Consider the following 15618-nt stretch of genomic DNA (forward strand, 5'->3'; position numbering starts at 1 on the left):
TGTCTGTTCTCTGTGTCTATTTGCTATGTCTTCTTTGTCCACCCCTGTTGTTGTCAGTGGCACGGGAATCTGTGTTTCTTTTTGTTGGCGTCATCTCGTTGTGTCAGCTCTCCGTGCTTGTGTCAGCTCTCCGTGCGTGCGGCACCATTCCTGGGCAGGCTGCACTTTCTTTCGCGCTGGACGGCTCTCCTTATGGAGCGCACTCCTTGAGCCTGGGGCTCCCCTGCGTGGGGACACCCATGTAGCATGGTACCCCTTGCCCGCATCAGCGCTGCGCCGTGGACCAGCTCCACACGGGTCAAGGAGGCCCAGGGTTTGAACTGTGGACCTCCCATGTGGTAGACGGACGCCCTAACCACTGGGCCAACCCCACGGCCTTAATTAATTTTTATACATATGTGAGGTAGTCCACTTTAATCTTTTACTTGTGGATATCGTTGTCTCAGCAGCATTGTTGAAAAGACCATTCTTTCTCCATTGAATTGTCTTTGAGCTCTCGTCAAAAATCAGCCGATCATAAGTGTAAAGATTTATCAACTTTTTCCTTTTTCACGATTGTTTTGGCTGTTCTGGTTCCCTTACATTTCCATGTGAATTTTGGGATTACCTTGTCAATTTCTGTGGGTTGGGGGGAGCAGATGGGATTGATCTGTAGATCAATTTGCCATCTTAACCATACTAAGTCTTCTGATCCATGAATGTCTTTACCTTGAATTTTTTGGTGTTTTATAGTTTTCAATGTATGTCTTATACTTAATTTGTTAAATTTACTCCTAAGTATTTTATTCTTTTTGATGCTATTTTAAATGGGATTTGTTTCCTTAATTTCATTTTTGGATGGTTCATTGCTAGTGTATAGAAATACAATGATTATGTTGTATCCTGAAACCTTACTGAACTTGTTCCTTAGTTCTAATAGGTTTTTGTTTGTTTTGGTGTCAATTCCTTAGGTTTTTCTATAAACAACATCGTGTCATCTGTGAATAAAGATACTTCTTCTTTTCTAATCTAGGTACCTTTTATTTCTTTTTCTTGCCTTATAGCCCTGGCTAGAACCTCCATTAAAATGTTGAAGTGGCAAGAGTATCCTTTTCCCAATCTCAGGGGAAAAATGTTCAGTCTTTCACTATTAAGTATGATGTTAGCTGTGGAGTTTTTGTAGATGCCCTTTATCAGGTTGAGAAAGTTCCCATCTGTTCCTAGTTTGAGTGTTTTTATCATGAAAGGGTGTTGGATTTTGCCAAATGCTTTTTCTGCCTCTATTGAGATATGGTCTTTGTTCTTTATTCTACTAATATGATATTTTACATTAATTGATGTTCATATGTTGAACCAACCTTGCATTCCTTGAGTAAATCCCATTTGGTCATGGTATATAATTCTTTTTATATGCTTCTAGATTTGGTTTGCTAGTATTTTGAGGATTTGGGCACGTCATTAAAGGTAGAAATGTAGGTAGCCTATTATTGTTCTTGTTGCTAACTGTATAGGAAGCATTAGAAATTACTTTCAGTGGTTTTTTCAAGAACTCAAAAGGCATAGTAGTGGTCTGGAACCTTTTCTTGTGGGTTATCATTGATTTGTGTGTATACATTTAAAAAACAAATTGAAGTCTAGCTTATAGTGTCAGAATTGTTAGGCTGGTGTATAATGATATATTTTAAGAATTTTTTCTAATCAAAGAGTTTAAAATAGAGAAAACTTTGGTATTTACATGGAATATATGCCAGCTACCTGAAAATTTCATTCAGTTGTGGGGTTTCATCCAGCAGTGATACTGAAAATGATTCAGTACTACACTGGAGACCCTGCATCCCCAACTGCACCAGGGCTGTTTCTGGTCACAGCTTGTTCAGTCAAGAGGGAAAAGTGACAAGGCATTTATCTCAAACCGAGTCCATCCTGTGAGGTTCTATGAGCAGTTTGATGGTTAGCCACTCCCTTCCTGGGATAATGGATAGGGATGCTTGTCAGTTTTGTATTGTCTGGCGCAAATGACTTCAGTAATTTCTAACAACAACAATACAGTTCTGACTCTACTTGGAGTTAGGTCAGAGTCCACAGGTTAAGGGCACTCCTCTACAAGACTGTCCTTCAGACACCAGCTGCACGCCTGAAGGTTCCTAGGAGGGCTACCCTCACTTCTGAGCAACTGGCTATATATATTCAGGGGTTCTCACCATACCCCTCAGGCTCGATTATTTGCTAGAGTGATTCACAGAACTCAAGACAGTGGTATGCTTACGATTATAAATTTATTACAGCAAAAAAGGATACAGATGGGAAGCAGATTTTGCTCAACTGATAGAGCATCCGCCTACCACATGGGAGGTCCAGGGTTCAAACCCAGGGCTTCCTGACCTGTGTGGTGAGCTGGCCCATGTGCAGTGCTGATGCGCGCAAGGAGTGCCATGCCTCCGCATAGGGTAGCCCCGTGTGCAAGGAGTGTGTCCTGCGCGAAAGAAGCGCAACTCGCCCAGGAGTGGTGATGCACATACAGAGAGCTGACGCAGCAAGATGACGCAACAAAAAGAGATACAGATTCCTGAGGCCACTGACAAGAATGCAAGCAAACCCAGAACCCACACAGAATGGACACAGAGAGCAGACAATGGGGGGAAGGGGGTTAAATTAATAAATAAATTTTTAAAAAAGGATACAGATGAGAAGAAGCCATAAGAATAGGAGCATAGGGCAAGGTCTGGGAGGTTCTCAGATGCAAGCTTCCGTGTGTGTTCCATGGGGAGTAAGGCTGTACCACCCTCCCAGCACAGTGCTGTCTACTACCAATGAATCATGGAAGGTCTCTAAGCTTAGGATGTGCGGAGTTTTAGTTGGGGTTTCACTGTATAGGCATGTTGATAGAATCAGTATCCACATGATTGAACTCAGTCTCCAGTGCCCTGAAAACCCTAACCCCGAGTTAATATCAGCTATTCAGATGTGCTCTTCTGAATTACAAAAGACATTCCTATCATGGAAAATTCCTGAGAATTAGAGGCTATCTCGAGGAATCCGGGATGAAGTTCTTTATTATCCATCTGGGCACTGGTGACACTCTCGGCTCGTGCTATTTACCCATTCCCTCTTCACTCCTCTTTGAGTCTGTTAAGACTAATTTCTTTATTTCACCCTCCCATTGGCACTGGCATTTTGGACTACTTTGCTTTGTGCACAATATTTGGTTTACAAGAATACGAGAGGATTATTTTAAAGCTACGAATTGTATCTTCAGGGTCTTGCTAGCCTCCACAGCAAGGGCATAATGATATAAAGACTATCATCTTCTTATGCTTATATAGTAGTTTATAAACTAAAACTTCCACCTGCATTGTCTAATTTTGATTCTTATAGCTACCCTGCCATCAAGGCAGTACAGATACCAGCTGTATTTTATGGGGGACGTGGAGACTTAGAGAGTTTAAGTACTTAGAATATCGTACACACAGAGTGCTGGTGCTGCCCAAAGCTGAAAGCCTTCATTCTTTAAGTGAAGCTAGGGTGAGCCTTCTATATCGTCACCCTGGGACCGTCACATCTTTGTTTGTGGAAATCTCTTTTCTGTCCTTTAGCTTTATTGATGAATTTTTGTTCATGAGCATCCTTAATCCCATTCCAAAAGTCATTCAAATCAGCCACATGGTGATCCCTTTTCCTGCAGATCTTGGCGCCCTGATGTTTTTCACTGGTTTGTTCTTGACCTCATGACCGTTTGGTGTCTATGCTGAGGCACACTCTTCCAGCTCAATTTGAGTTAAATAGAGTGGACCAGGCCTTAAGTGGGGCACTGGCTTGTGTGTGTCTGGTTTGCTTACCTGCTAGTGAAATCTCAGGGTGGCAGTTCAGGGTAGGGAGACCCACACTGGTTCTGATTCTGCCCCTTTCTGCCTTGTTTCCATTCTTTATCTGAGTCTCAGTTTTTCCTACTGTAAAGAAAGGGTTGGCTCAGATGACCTTTAAGGCCACTTCAGCTCTGTGGTTGGTTCTGGCTTCCCAACTGATTTCATATTGTCCTTTGTTCATCTCTCCATCACCACCCAGGGACTTTGTGAGGCACCTTTTCTTTCCTGGCTTATGTGATTGTTTTATAGGTAGTGATTTAATTGTCTATCTTTTTCCTTCACCATGCCTTGGACTTTCTCCCTTTTCCTATCTTTTATTCAAAGGAGAAGTTACCTACTGAACCAGTAAGTATCCCGGGAAATGGTGAAAAGTGCCCCCTGCCCAGGATGCTGCGCAGGCCCTCTGCCCCACCTGCCTCTGCGACAGTACACAAGCCAGAGATGTTAATCGCTGAGCCGAGGCTTTCATTCAGGAGCTAAGAGTTGAAAAGCTAGAACAGTTTCTCAGTCTTACTGCTTCTTTCTCTCCTCTTTGCTCTATGACTCAGATCCAAATAATGAAGAAAAATAATCAGGCAAACCCATCTAAGCATTTGCTAATGGAGACTAAAAGAACCCAAAGAGGCAACCTACCCAAGGGCACAGTCTCCCCTTCGTCCCTTTGAGAGAGTCGCAGCGCATTAGCATAAAGACAAGTAGCCAGAATTATTTTGCACCCAGCCCCTTAACGTTGAGGGGCAGGAAGGATTCTGCTGTGATCTCCGGCACATTCATCGGCCCCCGCTGAGCCCCTAATCAATAGTGACACAGTCGCATCAGATGGCCTTCAAATAGTACTTCCTTTTTCAGATGGGCTGGGAGAGAGAGGAAGAAATATAAGTGCCTCATTCCTCTTAGACTACAAATAAATAAAGACGTGGTGTGCAGCTGCATTTCAAACATTTTGGAAGCTTTTATGGGGTCTGTGCGTGTGTGAGAGAGAGCGAGCGAGAGAGCGAGCGAGAGAGCGAGAAATGCCTGCCCCACGCTAGGAGTCTGTCTGTGTTATGGTCCAGGAGTAAGGATGCTAGAAAATGTACATTTGGGTGCTTCTGAACCTTCTTTCCCCCTCGTCTCCCCCAATTTCAGGGCCTGGGGAGCACAGAGCAGGCCTCAGAAGTGGGGAGTGGGACACCCCGAGACAACTTTTCTCTCTTTCTTCGCCTCCCCCAGAGTGTTTAGTGGAAGGTCATTTGCTGAGTGTGTGCCCTGGAATCCGGGCCGCTACTGCCACTGCCGTTAATGCTGTTTTGTTCTATGCTAAATGAGGCGAGAACTCTCACCCCATCACATTCATAATCCTGCTCAGCAGGGCCCTTGGCTGTGTACCAAACTGCCGTTTCTGTAGACTGGGATGGACTTTCCCTTTGGAGCAGTCACACTGGCCTGGAGCGAGGACACTGGGCTTCTCAGCCCTGGCCTGCCCCGAACCCACGGTGCCTCTTCACTTCTCTGGGCTGCTGTTTCCCTCTCATTCCTCCAGAAGATATTTGAGTCAGACTCTGCCAGGCAGCTTGAAGGGCTGGAATATGGGGACCAAGAGAACAAGGCCCCAGCCCTGATGGAGCTTATAGTATACTGGGAAAGATCCGTACTAACCAGATGAATCAGGCAAATCATATAATTGCAGTTAATTGCTGCAAAGAGAAGATAACAGGGTGATGTGAAAAAGAGAAACTGTAGATAGGATCAAGTCGAGAGGAAATGGTATCATAATAGTGAACACTTATTAAGCCCTGGATACCCACGCAGTCTTACTGAATCCTTCTTTTATAACATCAGACATGATTCCTAAGATTCTTTTCAGGTTTGAAATCCTCTGCTCTTACGATTCTAGTCTCTGCAAGGATCAGAACAGAGGACTGGCAAGGGACTATCAGGAACATGCCACATTGGTGATTTCTAGATGCAGAAGTGTACTGGATTTCTTTATGCATGTGTGTGTTTTGGAGAGAGTGTGGCCAGGAGACTGGAAGGATAGAAGGTGGGCAGGGCGATGGAGTAGAAACAGGTAGAGTTTGGACCTAAAGGAAAAGAGTGGGAAGAATTCCACTGGGGAAGATCCTGGACTGGGAGTCAAGAGCTTTAAAGAGACCTTGCCTCTTCTCTGCCATCTGCTAACTGCTATGGGCCTCATTGTCCTCTATAAAATGAGGAGGTTCCTCTTGATTTTCACATAGTATATGCTGTGAGCTGGGGTTGTACAACTGAGAAGCTCTCAGAGAAAAGATGGGAGCTGAGAACGTAGAGCTCCAGGGACCTGTACATTATGCCCATTTATGGTGGCCTGTCCTTTAACTCCAGAAGAATGTGGCACTGCATTTCCCTGTGTCCTTGCTTGCCCTGGCCAGTCAGCAGGGTTTTGACAGCCCCATGACAGAAGATTCTGTTATCTTCTTCTGAAGAGTGTTGATTTTTTGTTTTTAAAGACTGTTAACTTGCTTGGTTTTAAACCCTAAATCTCTCTCCACTGAGGTGGGCAGTGATTGGAATCTCTACTCAGTTTCCTTGTTATTCCAGCCATAACCTTCTGCTGGGTCCTTCAAGTCACTTGTATATGTGTGTAGTTTGGGGATCATCCAGCGAGTTTACATACAGATTTTGGGGCTCTCCCTCTGTGACTCCTCCTTTCTGGAATTCCTGGCCTCACTTTCAAGCTCTTCTGGCAGTCCCCACCTCTGGGCTTCAACCCTTCCTCCTGGGCTCCAGCCAACCCACACTGCACTTAATGCTGGGTAAAAAATCATGTGAATGTAAATCTCACTTTTGTTCAAGGGCCTGGCTTCTCCAATTTCTGTTTTTGTTCTCTACCCCCAGAGCCTTTAAAGTTATTTTAAAATGTTTTATCCAGATATTATTTTTGTTATTTGTGAGAGGTTTAGTCTAATAACAACTACTCTAACACTATCAGAAGCAGAATCATCTGATGCTTATTTATTTAAATATTTTATCTATTTCTCCCAACCCCCTTGTTATTTGCAGTCACTGTCTGCTCTGTGTCTGCTCATTGTGTGCTCTGTGTCTGCATGTCTTCTTTAGGAGGCAACTGAACTGAACCTGGGACCTCCTATGTATTAGGCAGGTACCCAAATGTTTGAGTCACATCCGCTTCCCATTAAATTAATATATACATTTTTTCCTTTGTCTCTGGAAACATCTGCAGAAGGAATGTAAGTAAAAAGAACTCCCATAGGAATGGGATGGTGGAAAGTCTAACAAATCTATGGGTGATGATGATGCAGAATATTTCAAGTTGTTTTGTCTTACTGCCTTTAGTATTACAATTCACATACCAGGGTAGACTACAATTCAGTTTATTGTTGTCATCAGAAATTAATGCCCATTAAATAGGGTGGAAGCAAGATATTGAAAAGACTTCATGAGATAGTACTCTACTACTGAGGCCAATGTTGTCAAGAAATGTATAAAAATATTTGAAGCTCTTTGGTTAATCTTCTTTTGCTTATCTGGAAAATAAATCCACAAATAAAACTGGCACAGATAATCTCATATCTTGATTGCCCAGTACAATTTGCCCTTCCTTATACTTTTTTTGTTCTTTCTAGATGCTAATGAAAAAGGCATAAGCCCCAATAGTAAAAAAAAAAAAAAAAATTAACCTTGTCCCTCCCTATTTTAGGTTCTTTGGCTGCTCAAGCAAACACCATGTAGTGGGTTGGCTTAAACAATAGGAATTTATTAGCTCACAGTTTTGAGACTAGGAAAATATCCAAATCAAGGTATCGTCAAGGCTGTGCTTTCTTCTCAAAGACTGGCGTTCTGGGCTGGCTGCTGGTGATCCTTGGTCCTTGGCTTCTCTGTCACATGGCAATGCACATGGCTGCTTCTCCTGGCCTCTTCCTTCTCTTCTGGGTTCTGTTGACCTTCACCTTCTTGCTTCCCATGGTTTTCTCCCTCTGTGTGAATTTCATTCTGCTTATAAAGGGTTCCAGTAAATAGGATTAAGACCCATCCTGACTAAGGTGGCCTGCCCCTTAACTGAAGTGACCTCATCAAAAGGTTCTGTCTACTAGCCCCTGCTGCTAACTATTTTACATCTCACTGGTCTCCCCATCCAGTGCCTCTCTGCATCACTTTCCAGTATGTAATTATGTAATATAATGATCTGTTCCTGAGGCCTTCTCCACTCTTCAGACTGCTCATTGAGGAGCATTAACTGTCCATTTTATCATTTTATTCCTCCTTGGCTTGTAGTAGTTACTCGGATATTTGTTGGGAGATTAATGGGATACCATGTGTGTCAAGCAGAGTCTGGCAAGACACAGATGACCCACTGCAATTGGGTAATTTAATAATGAACAGGACTGATGACAAAGGTGTGGGCAGGGTGTGAAGAAGCCACAAGGGCTAGTGCAATGCCCTGGCCTGAAGGGGAAGTGGCTGTTGGAATCCAGAGAGAGAGCAGCTGTGTGGAAAGGGCAGTCTGATGGGGTTGATGGTTTTAAGTAGAGGGATGCAGCCTACTTGCAGGGAGGAAGAAAGAGAGGGGAGAGAAGTATTCCAACCTTATTCTCTTCCTGCCTGTGATTTCCTGCCCGGGGTCCCCAGAGGGCTGAACTCAGTCAGAAGTCAGAGGGCAGTTGATATTGTCAGTACAGGTCAGCCTCCCAGGCACAGAGCAAAATTGAGAGAGTGAGGGTTGATTTGGCGGATAAACATAAAATATCACTGAGGGGAAAAAGGTCCTACTTACAATGGATTCCCACCCACAGGGATGGATTAAGTTAAGACATGTTCTTCCTAGGGGGTATATAACTCCATAACAATATATTCCCTTAAGCCAAAATGTGGTAGACATTTTGACAGTAGGCCTGTACAATGATTGACAGCAAGGGTTCCTGGAAGGAGGGCACAGAAATGTTACAGAAGTCCTCCAGAGTGCTTGGTGAATAGAAATCTACCAACAGAAAGGTTTAATACACCATCATGTCTTGATGAGCCAGGAATCATGAGGAGTAGGAGCATCTGGCATTGGTCCAGTGAAAAAGCCAGGGAAATTCATAGACTCACAAACAGGACTGTGTAGGGCAGGATGATTTATGGATAGAAGCATGTTAATGCCTCTGATGCTGGATCAACAGGCTGAATCCTGGGGTCAGTCTTCTCCTCTTGCTCCTCCTGAGAGTGGAGATTTTCCTGTGAGCACCTGGGGTGAATGGGTTCATTTTTGGAAGATTTCATCCAGTTGAATGTGTTTTGAGCTTCTCCTGTGTGCCAGGACCCAAGCTAGGCATGGCCAGTCTAGTGATGAATAAAACAGGCCTGGTGTCTGCTCCTAGGGAAGATGTGCATTAAACATATATTTAGCCATGCGTTGATGCTGTGGCATCTGTGGGAGACTTCAACATGGGCATCTCACCTTCCTTGTGATCAGAAAGGAGAAGTAGAGATGAAGTAGAGACCCGCGGATTGTGGAGGATAGAAAGGGTAGAAGAGCACTGGGGATGAGCATGTGTAGAAACCTTTGGATGAGAGAGGACATGGTATGTTTGAAAAACTTCTGAATAACTGGAGAGAATAATTCATTGCGAGATGAAAACAGACCATGAAGGCATTGTTGACCGCACTGAGGGTTTTGAGCATTATTAGCATGTTGGAAGATTGTTAAGCAAGGAGGTGGCACGATCAGATGCTGCCTTTTCAAGTGAGCACTCTGACAACCTTGTGGAAAATGGTGTGGAAGGGCCCAGAGGCAGTGGCGGAAACAGAGGAGGGGATTTGGGTGAGATCCTGGGATCTGGCTGGCAGTGGCTGTATAGACAGAGAGAATTTGACAGGTCGTGGTCGCTAATTGTGATGGATAAGGAGAAGCACATTCAAGGGTGACAGCTAGGTTTCAGGCTTAAGTAACTGGCTGGAGGAAGGCTGGGGGAAGGAATATCTGTGGGGAGCAGAGAGGGGGAGGGCATGAGGTTCTGTTTTGGAAATGATTCTCCGAACTCCTAGGCACCGAGCCACCTGCCTCTACCATGCGGGGAGCCCTTGGGAGACCTAGTCTCCTGCAGAGGAGACAGATAAAAGGGATGCTGTTTCTGAGTGAGAACATCAGTCCCTTTGACTGATGGCAGTGAACTGGTTTTGCCTGATCCCTGTAGGAGGTGGGAGAAGCCTGGGTCTTTGAAGGTTGTTAGCTCAGCAGGTGGATTAGGCTCAGGCCTGGGAGGCCCCTTTCCAATCTAGAATGGGAGGGCCCAAGCACAGGCTTAGTTTACCCCAGAAGTAAGGAGCTTGACCATTGAAGCCAAGTGGTTGTAAGGCCCACCCTGCAGCGGGCGAGTTATTCTTACTGGGTCTGTGCCTTACTCTTTGCTGAAGAGAGACTCTGGGAATGACTGAAGTTGGCTGTGGAGGTTGTAATGTGCAGTTACTGAGAAACTCTTTTTGTTGTGGTGTTGTGTATGCAAATAAGTGATTTTATGGTATCTGTGTATCACACCCTCTGGTTTTGCCCTTTCTCTGGTTCCTGGCATTATGGTTCTGTTTTTGATTCATGTTATTGGGGTGGATAGTTAGCTTTTGGCAAGGACATGTGGACCTAAGTCGGACTTTGTTTCTTTTTGTGTACTTTGAATAACGCTAAGGTGCAACTCTAGTGAAGATGGGTTCTGCCCCAGACGTGTTCTTTTTTTTTTTTAACCAAGTGGTTTTTTTTTTTTTTTTTAGAACTTCAGGATATTAATGTAAATTATTTTAATTTTTTACCCTTCCCCCTCCCTCTGCCGTTTTTGCTGTCTGTGTCCATTTGCTGTGTGATCTTCTGTTTCTATTTCTCTGTTTGTCTTCTCTTCTCGTTTTTCTCCTCTAGGATTCACTGAGATTCGATCCTGGGGGCCTCTGATGTGGAGAGAGTTTCACTATCACTTGCGCCACCTCTGTTTTTGGTTTCTGCTGTGCTTCACCTTGACTTTCCCCTTCTTCTCTCTTTTGTTGTGTCTTCATCTTGCTGTGAGACTCACTTGCACGGGCATTCAGCTTGCCGCACAGGCACTTGGCTCGCCACTCGGGCATGCATGCAGGCACTCAGTTTGCCATGTGGGCACGCTTTCTCTTTTTCTTTTTTACCAAGAGGCCCCAGGGCTTGAACCTGGGTCCTCCCATATGGTACGTAGAAGCCCTATCACTTGAGCCACATCCACTTCCCCCAGACTCATTCTGCGAAAGGCAGATTTGTGATTTTCTTCACGTGATTGGGAAGTGAGGAAGAAGAGTGGGTGAGTGAGTGTGGTGTGAGTGGAAGTGTAATTTATTAGTGGCTGTGTGGCATGAGATGGCTGTGTGTGTGAGGTGTGAGGTGTGCGAGCATTTGTGCACAGCGAGCATGGCATGAAGGAGTATGGTGTATGTATGCACACAGACCAGCTCAAGTGGTGGCTGACAGAGTGAGGAGGAGGCTCTAATAGGGTGAAGGTCTTGGTTATCCTGTACACACAGAATGCTTCTCCCTTGTTAGGAATCCTTGTCCAGTGCTAGAAAGTCGCCATTCCTCTCCACCTGTACTGCCTCCTCCCCACGTGCCAATTCCCTGAATGCTTCTGGGATTCCCAGTCCAATGTTGCCCCTTTCCTGAGAAGGCAGAGGTGGGCTGGGGTGGAATGGGTCCCAATTCTGGCCCTTATTGGGCAGCAGGTCCTTTTCTGGTCTGGTGGGGTTTGATGAGGGAGGGTCTGTCTTGTCGCCCAGGCTCACTTGTAATGGGCGACCGACATTGCTTGGTCCAGAGGTCCTGGCTCTCACGTGATGGTGGAGGGAATTCGAGACCCTGAAGGTCTCATTGCCCAGCCAGTCAGTCCTGACTCAGGCATTCAGCGCCTGGGAGATGGAGCCTGGAAACTGCCTGCAGGCTGCAGGGCTTTGAAGTTGGGCAGTCACTGACCAGGCTTCATGCCATTCCTGGCTGCACGGGTCACTGACATTTTGACAGACTTCACGGCCCCAGCAGAGCTCAGGGGAGGAGAAATGCCAACCACAGGTAAGTCTGACATTCTCAGATCTAGGTGACTTTGCTGCCTGAGCTAGGTGCTTTGTCAATAGGCTCTCTGCTCCCCACTGGCTGTGGTAGGGCCTAAACTGCCGTGTGCTCACTGTTGACCCCTGGCTACTTGGAATTGTGCTCTTCAGTGTATTAGTACAAACTGTTGATCAATAATTAGGGGAAATCTTTAGCTGCAAATTTCAGGAAGAAACTTCTTTTCCAGTAACCACGAGAAATGCGCTCCTGGCAGAGATGACCTGCCTGCTCCCATCTTCCCCTATTAATTCAAACTTTGTTTGAGATGACTATTGAGTTATTCTGAGACTGTTAATTTCTAGGATATCCCCTGGGCTATTTTATATAATTTGTATAAAAAGGAAAGACACATCCCAACAAGTCAGCAAATAATGAGATGGGATATATGAAAGACCTACTATCACATATGCTTAACAAATGCTGGATTGTCTTGTTCCTCTCTTGTTTGATACTTCTAAGAAATGATATCTGGTTATTATCTATACATTTTGATGTGGTAATCCCACTTCTAGGAATCCAGCCTAAAGATATACTTGGATGAGCTCAAAGATGTGTGGATGAAGTTCATGGAGTCATTACTTATAGAGAAACAGCATTAGGCATTCATTGGTAGAGAAACCATTACATATACTGTGATAGACCTCAATACATTGATAAAGATTGATGCCCAAGTTGAATTTAAAGTGAAAAAAGCAAGTTGCAGAACAATATGAATAGTATGAACCTTTTTGTATAAACAAATACCCCTGGGTGTCTATGAAACTATTTGTCCATCAGTGCACAAAAAGAGAGGTATATCAAACTGTTCACAGTGGGAACTTTATTCTTTTCCTCTGTACATTTCTGTAATGTTTGTATAGTTTATAGCAAGAATGTACTGCTATATTAAATATTAACCTGCATGTAGGATTTTAAAAATAACTTAAAATTTAAAGTATAACAATAACTTAAAGGCTAAATTTTTTAAATAAAAAATAATTATTTGGTCCATTCTTTAATCAGGAACTTATTTAAATGTATGCGGTCTCTAACATTTAAGAGTAACTGAATGAAGTTCCATTAATTTAAAAAAATGTATTCCGTTTTTTTTTCTTGTGGGCTTTAAGATGTGCTTGGCGCAAGAGATTTATACCTTACCTCTTTTGATCCTCACTGACATCCTGTCTTACAGGTAGCTTGCTCAAGGCTACAAGGATAGCAGTGGGAGGGTCTTCACACCCAGGTTTTTCTGATCCCTGAAAAAAGTGTATCTGGTTAAACACAGTGGTGTGTTGCATCTCTGATTAAGGCCGAGATTAGAAAGGAAACAATAATTTCTTGTGAAGGTACGTTTTGTACAGTTAAGAACAGTCTTAAGACAAAACACCCCTTTGGCCCTTACTCTTCTCAGCTTTAAAACGGGAGACCCAACTCCAAGGCCCTTCCGTCATTGCCATTCTGTGATAAGGGACCCTTGCAGTGCCTCTTCTTTTTTTTTTTTTTTAATTTTTTTATTTTTTATTGACTTTGTAATAATATTACATTAAAAATATATATGTGAGGTCCCATTCAACCCCACCCCCCCACCCCCCCTCTCCCCCCCCCCCCCAACAACACTCGTTCCCATCATCATGACACATCCATTGGATTTGGTAAGTACATCTTTGGGCACCTCTGCACCTCATATACATTGGTTCACATCATGGCCCATACTCTCCTCTATTCCATCATGTAGGCCCTGTGAGGATTTACAATGTCCGGTGATTACCTCTGAAGCACCATCCAGGGCAGCTCCATGTCCCGAAGACGCCTCCACCTCTCATCTCTTCCTGCCTTTCCCCATACCCTTTGTCCATTATGTCCACTTTTCCCAATCCAATGCCACCTCTTCTATGTGGACACTGGATTGGTTGTGTCCATTGCACCTTTATGTCAAGAGGAGGCTCAGATTCCACCTGGATGCTGGATGCAATCCTCCCATTTTCAGTTGTAATCACTCTAGGCTCCATGGTGTGGTGGTTGTCCTTCTTCACCTCCATCTTAGCTGAGTGTGGTAAGTCCAATAAATCAGATTGTAGGTGCTGGAGTCTGTTGAGGCTCAGGATCTGGCTATCACATTGTCAGTCCAGAGATTCAAATCCCCTAAATATATCTTAAACCCCAACATTAACTGCACCTCCAGCACATTAGCATGAAAGTCTTATGAAGGGAGATCCCATCTGAGTCCAGATTCATCACACATAAACACCATTTCCAAAGAGGGGCCATCTGCCCTGGTAGTTAACCCCATCGGCCATGACCATAACTCCCATGGGTCTCTTTAGCCCTCAAAGGAACCAATATCTGGGGGTTGTATCTGCTTTATCTGTCTCTCTGACTCTGCTCAGTTGTGCATGAGGGCAAACCTTCTGCCAGCCTCCAGACTCTTTTTTAGAAACTCGTAGCCATATAAACTCATTTCTCCTTTCCATTTCCCCCTTACTTTAGGTCAAACAGCATTTTAAAGTCATGGTATTTTATGTAGACATGGATATTCTGCTGATCCGCATTGAACCTTCCGTCTAAGGTCATTTTCCAGTTGCATCATCAGTTGGTAGTTGATAGTGGTCCCTCGTTGCCAGGGAGGCTCATCCCCGGGTGTCATGTCCCACGCTGGGGGGAAGGCATTGCATTTACATGCTGAGTTTGGCTTCGAGACTGGCCACATTTGAGTAACATGAAGGCTGACAGAAGGAAATTCCCAGGCACAAAGTTGCTCTAGGCCTTGTTATTATTTTGGGTTTATCAGCTCACAAGCATAGTCATTAGTATCAGGGGCTCACTGTTGAACCCTCACTCCCTCCCGGTCCCCACCACTGTACCTGGGAGACTGTCGCTGCTCCCCTAGGGACCACGACAGAGCACCACTGGCCGGGAACCCAGTACCCCCCCTACTGTGGTTTTTAATTGTTGCCACTATGAGTATATCCAAACATTACCATGCACCCTGGACATATGTTCTGTACAGCTCCCTGTCAGTCATATATCATCTGTCATTGGTATCCCATACCAGTATCCCTCCATTGCCATTGTTGAAACACTCTGTGATCCAGAACTCCCCGAAATTTGAAGCCCAATATAATGTCATGGTCCCTTACTAGGGAATGGCATATAGCGATGAGTTTAAAGGATAGATAAAGAACTTGGATAAAGTTAGATAAAGAACTTAGATAAAGAATGTTGACTTGAAAAAATTCCACATCCTATTTTTTTCTCCCCCCCCCCCCCCCCTAATTATTCAGCTTTTCTTCACAGGAGTCCTAGACCACAGCAATGTATATATATAATATACAGTGCAGTGCCTCTTCTTAACGAGCATTTAACTTCTTCCCTTCCCCACAGTACGTAGGGAGCCTGGATGTGCCGAGACCCAACAGCAGGGTGGAGATCGTGGCTGCCATGCGCCGGATACGGGTGAGTGGCCGGAATCGGGTGAGTGGCCAGAGGTGGGACTGTGCGGAGCTGTCTGGGCCACTGGCCCTTTTAGGTCATACTGAAGGTGCGGAAAGGGAGAGCTGCCCAGACTCCGGTCCCCTCTCTCTGTACCGTCCAGAAAAACTGAGTTGGGTGGTTATCTTGATTAAAGGCCAAAGTTAAAATGACTATGTGATGGCTGTACCAGCCTCTCTCTCTCTTGACTTGCTGCTTCTCAAACTGAGATAGATGCGTACACTTGAGGATACGTGGGAG

The 15618-nt window shown here is 44.6% G+C and overlaps 1 protein-coding gene across 9 annotated transcripts in view; it reads left to right on the forward strand.

Moving 5' to 3' along the window:
• Positions 1 to 15618, forward strand: part of LOC101444905 (carboxyl-terminal PDZ ligand of neuronal nitric oxide synthase protein) — a 301310-nt gene that overhangs the window by 66025 nt on the left and 219667 nt on the right. For 7 of the 9 annotated variants that reach the window (XM_058310020.2, XM_058310019.2, XM_071207540.1 and 4 more), the window contains one exon: positions 15271 to 15342. The exons of the other annotated variants lie outside the window; for them this stretch is intronic. In XM_058310020.2, coding sequence (XP_058166003.1) covers positions 15271 to 15342 — 72 coding nt within the window. The remainder of the gene's footprint in view (positions 1 to 15270; positions 15343 to 15618) is intronic. 9 annotated transcript variants of the gene reach the window in all.

The sequence above is a fragment of the Dasypus novemcinctus genome, chromosome 13 (assembly GCF_030445035.2).
Source record: "Dasypus novemcinctus isolate mDasNov1 chromosome 13, mDasNov1.1.hap2, whole genome shotgun sequence".
Classification (NCBI taxonomy): Eukaryota; Metazoa; Chordata; class Mammalia; order Cingulata; family Dasypodidae; genus Dasypus; species Dasypus novemcinctus.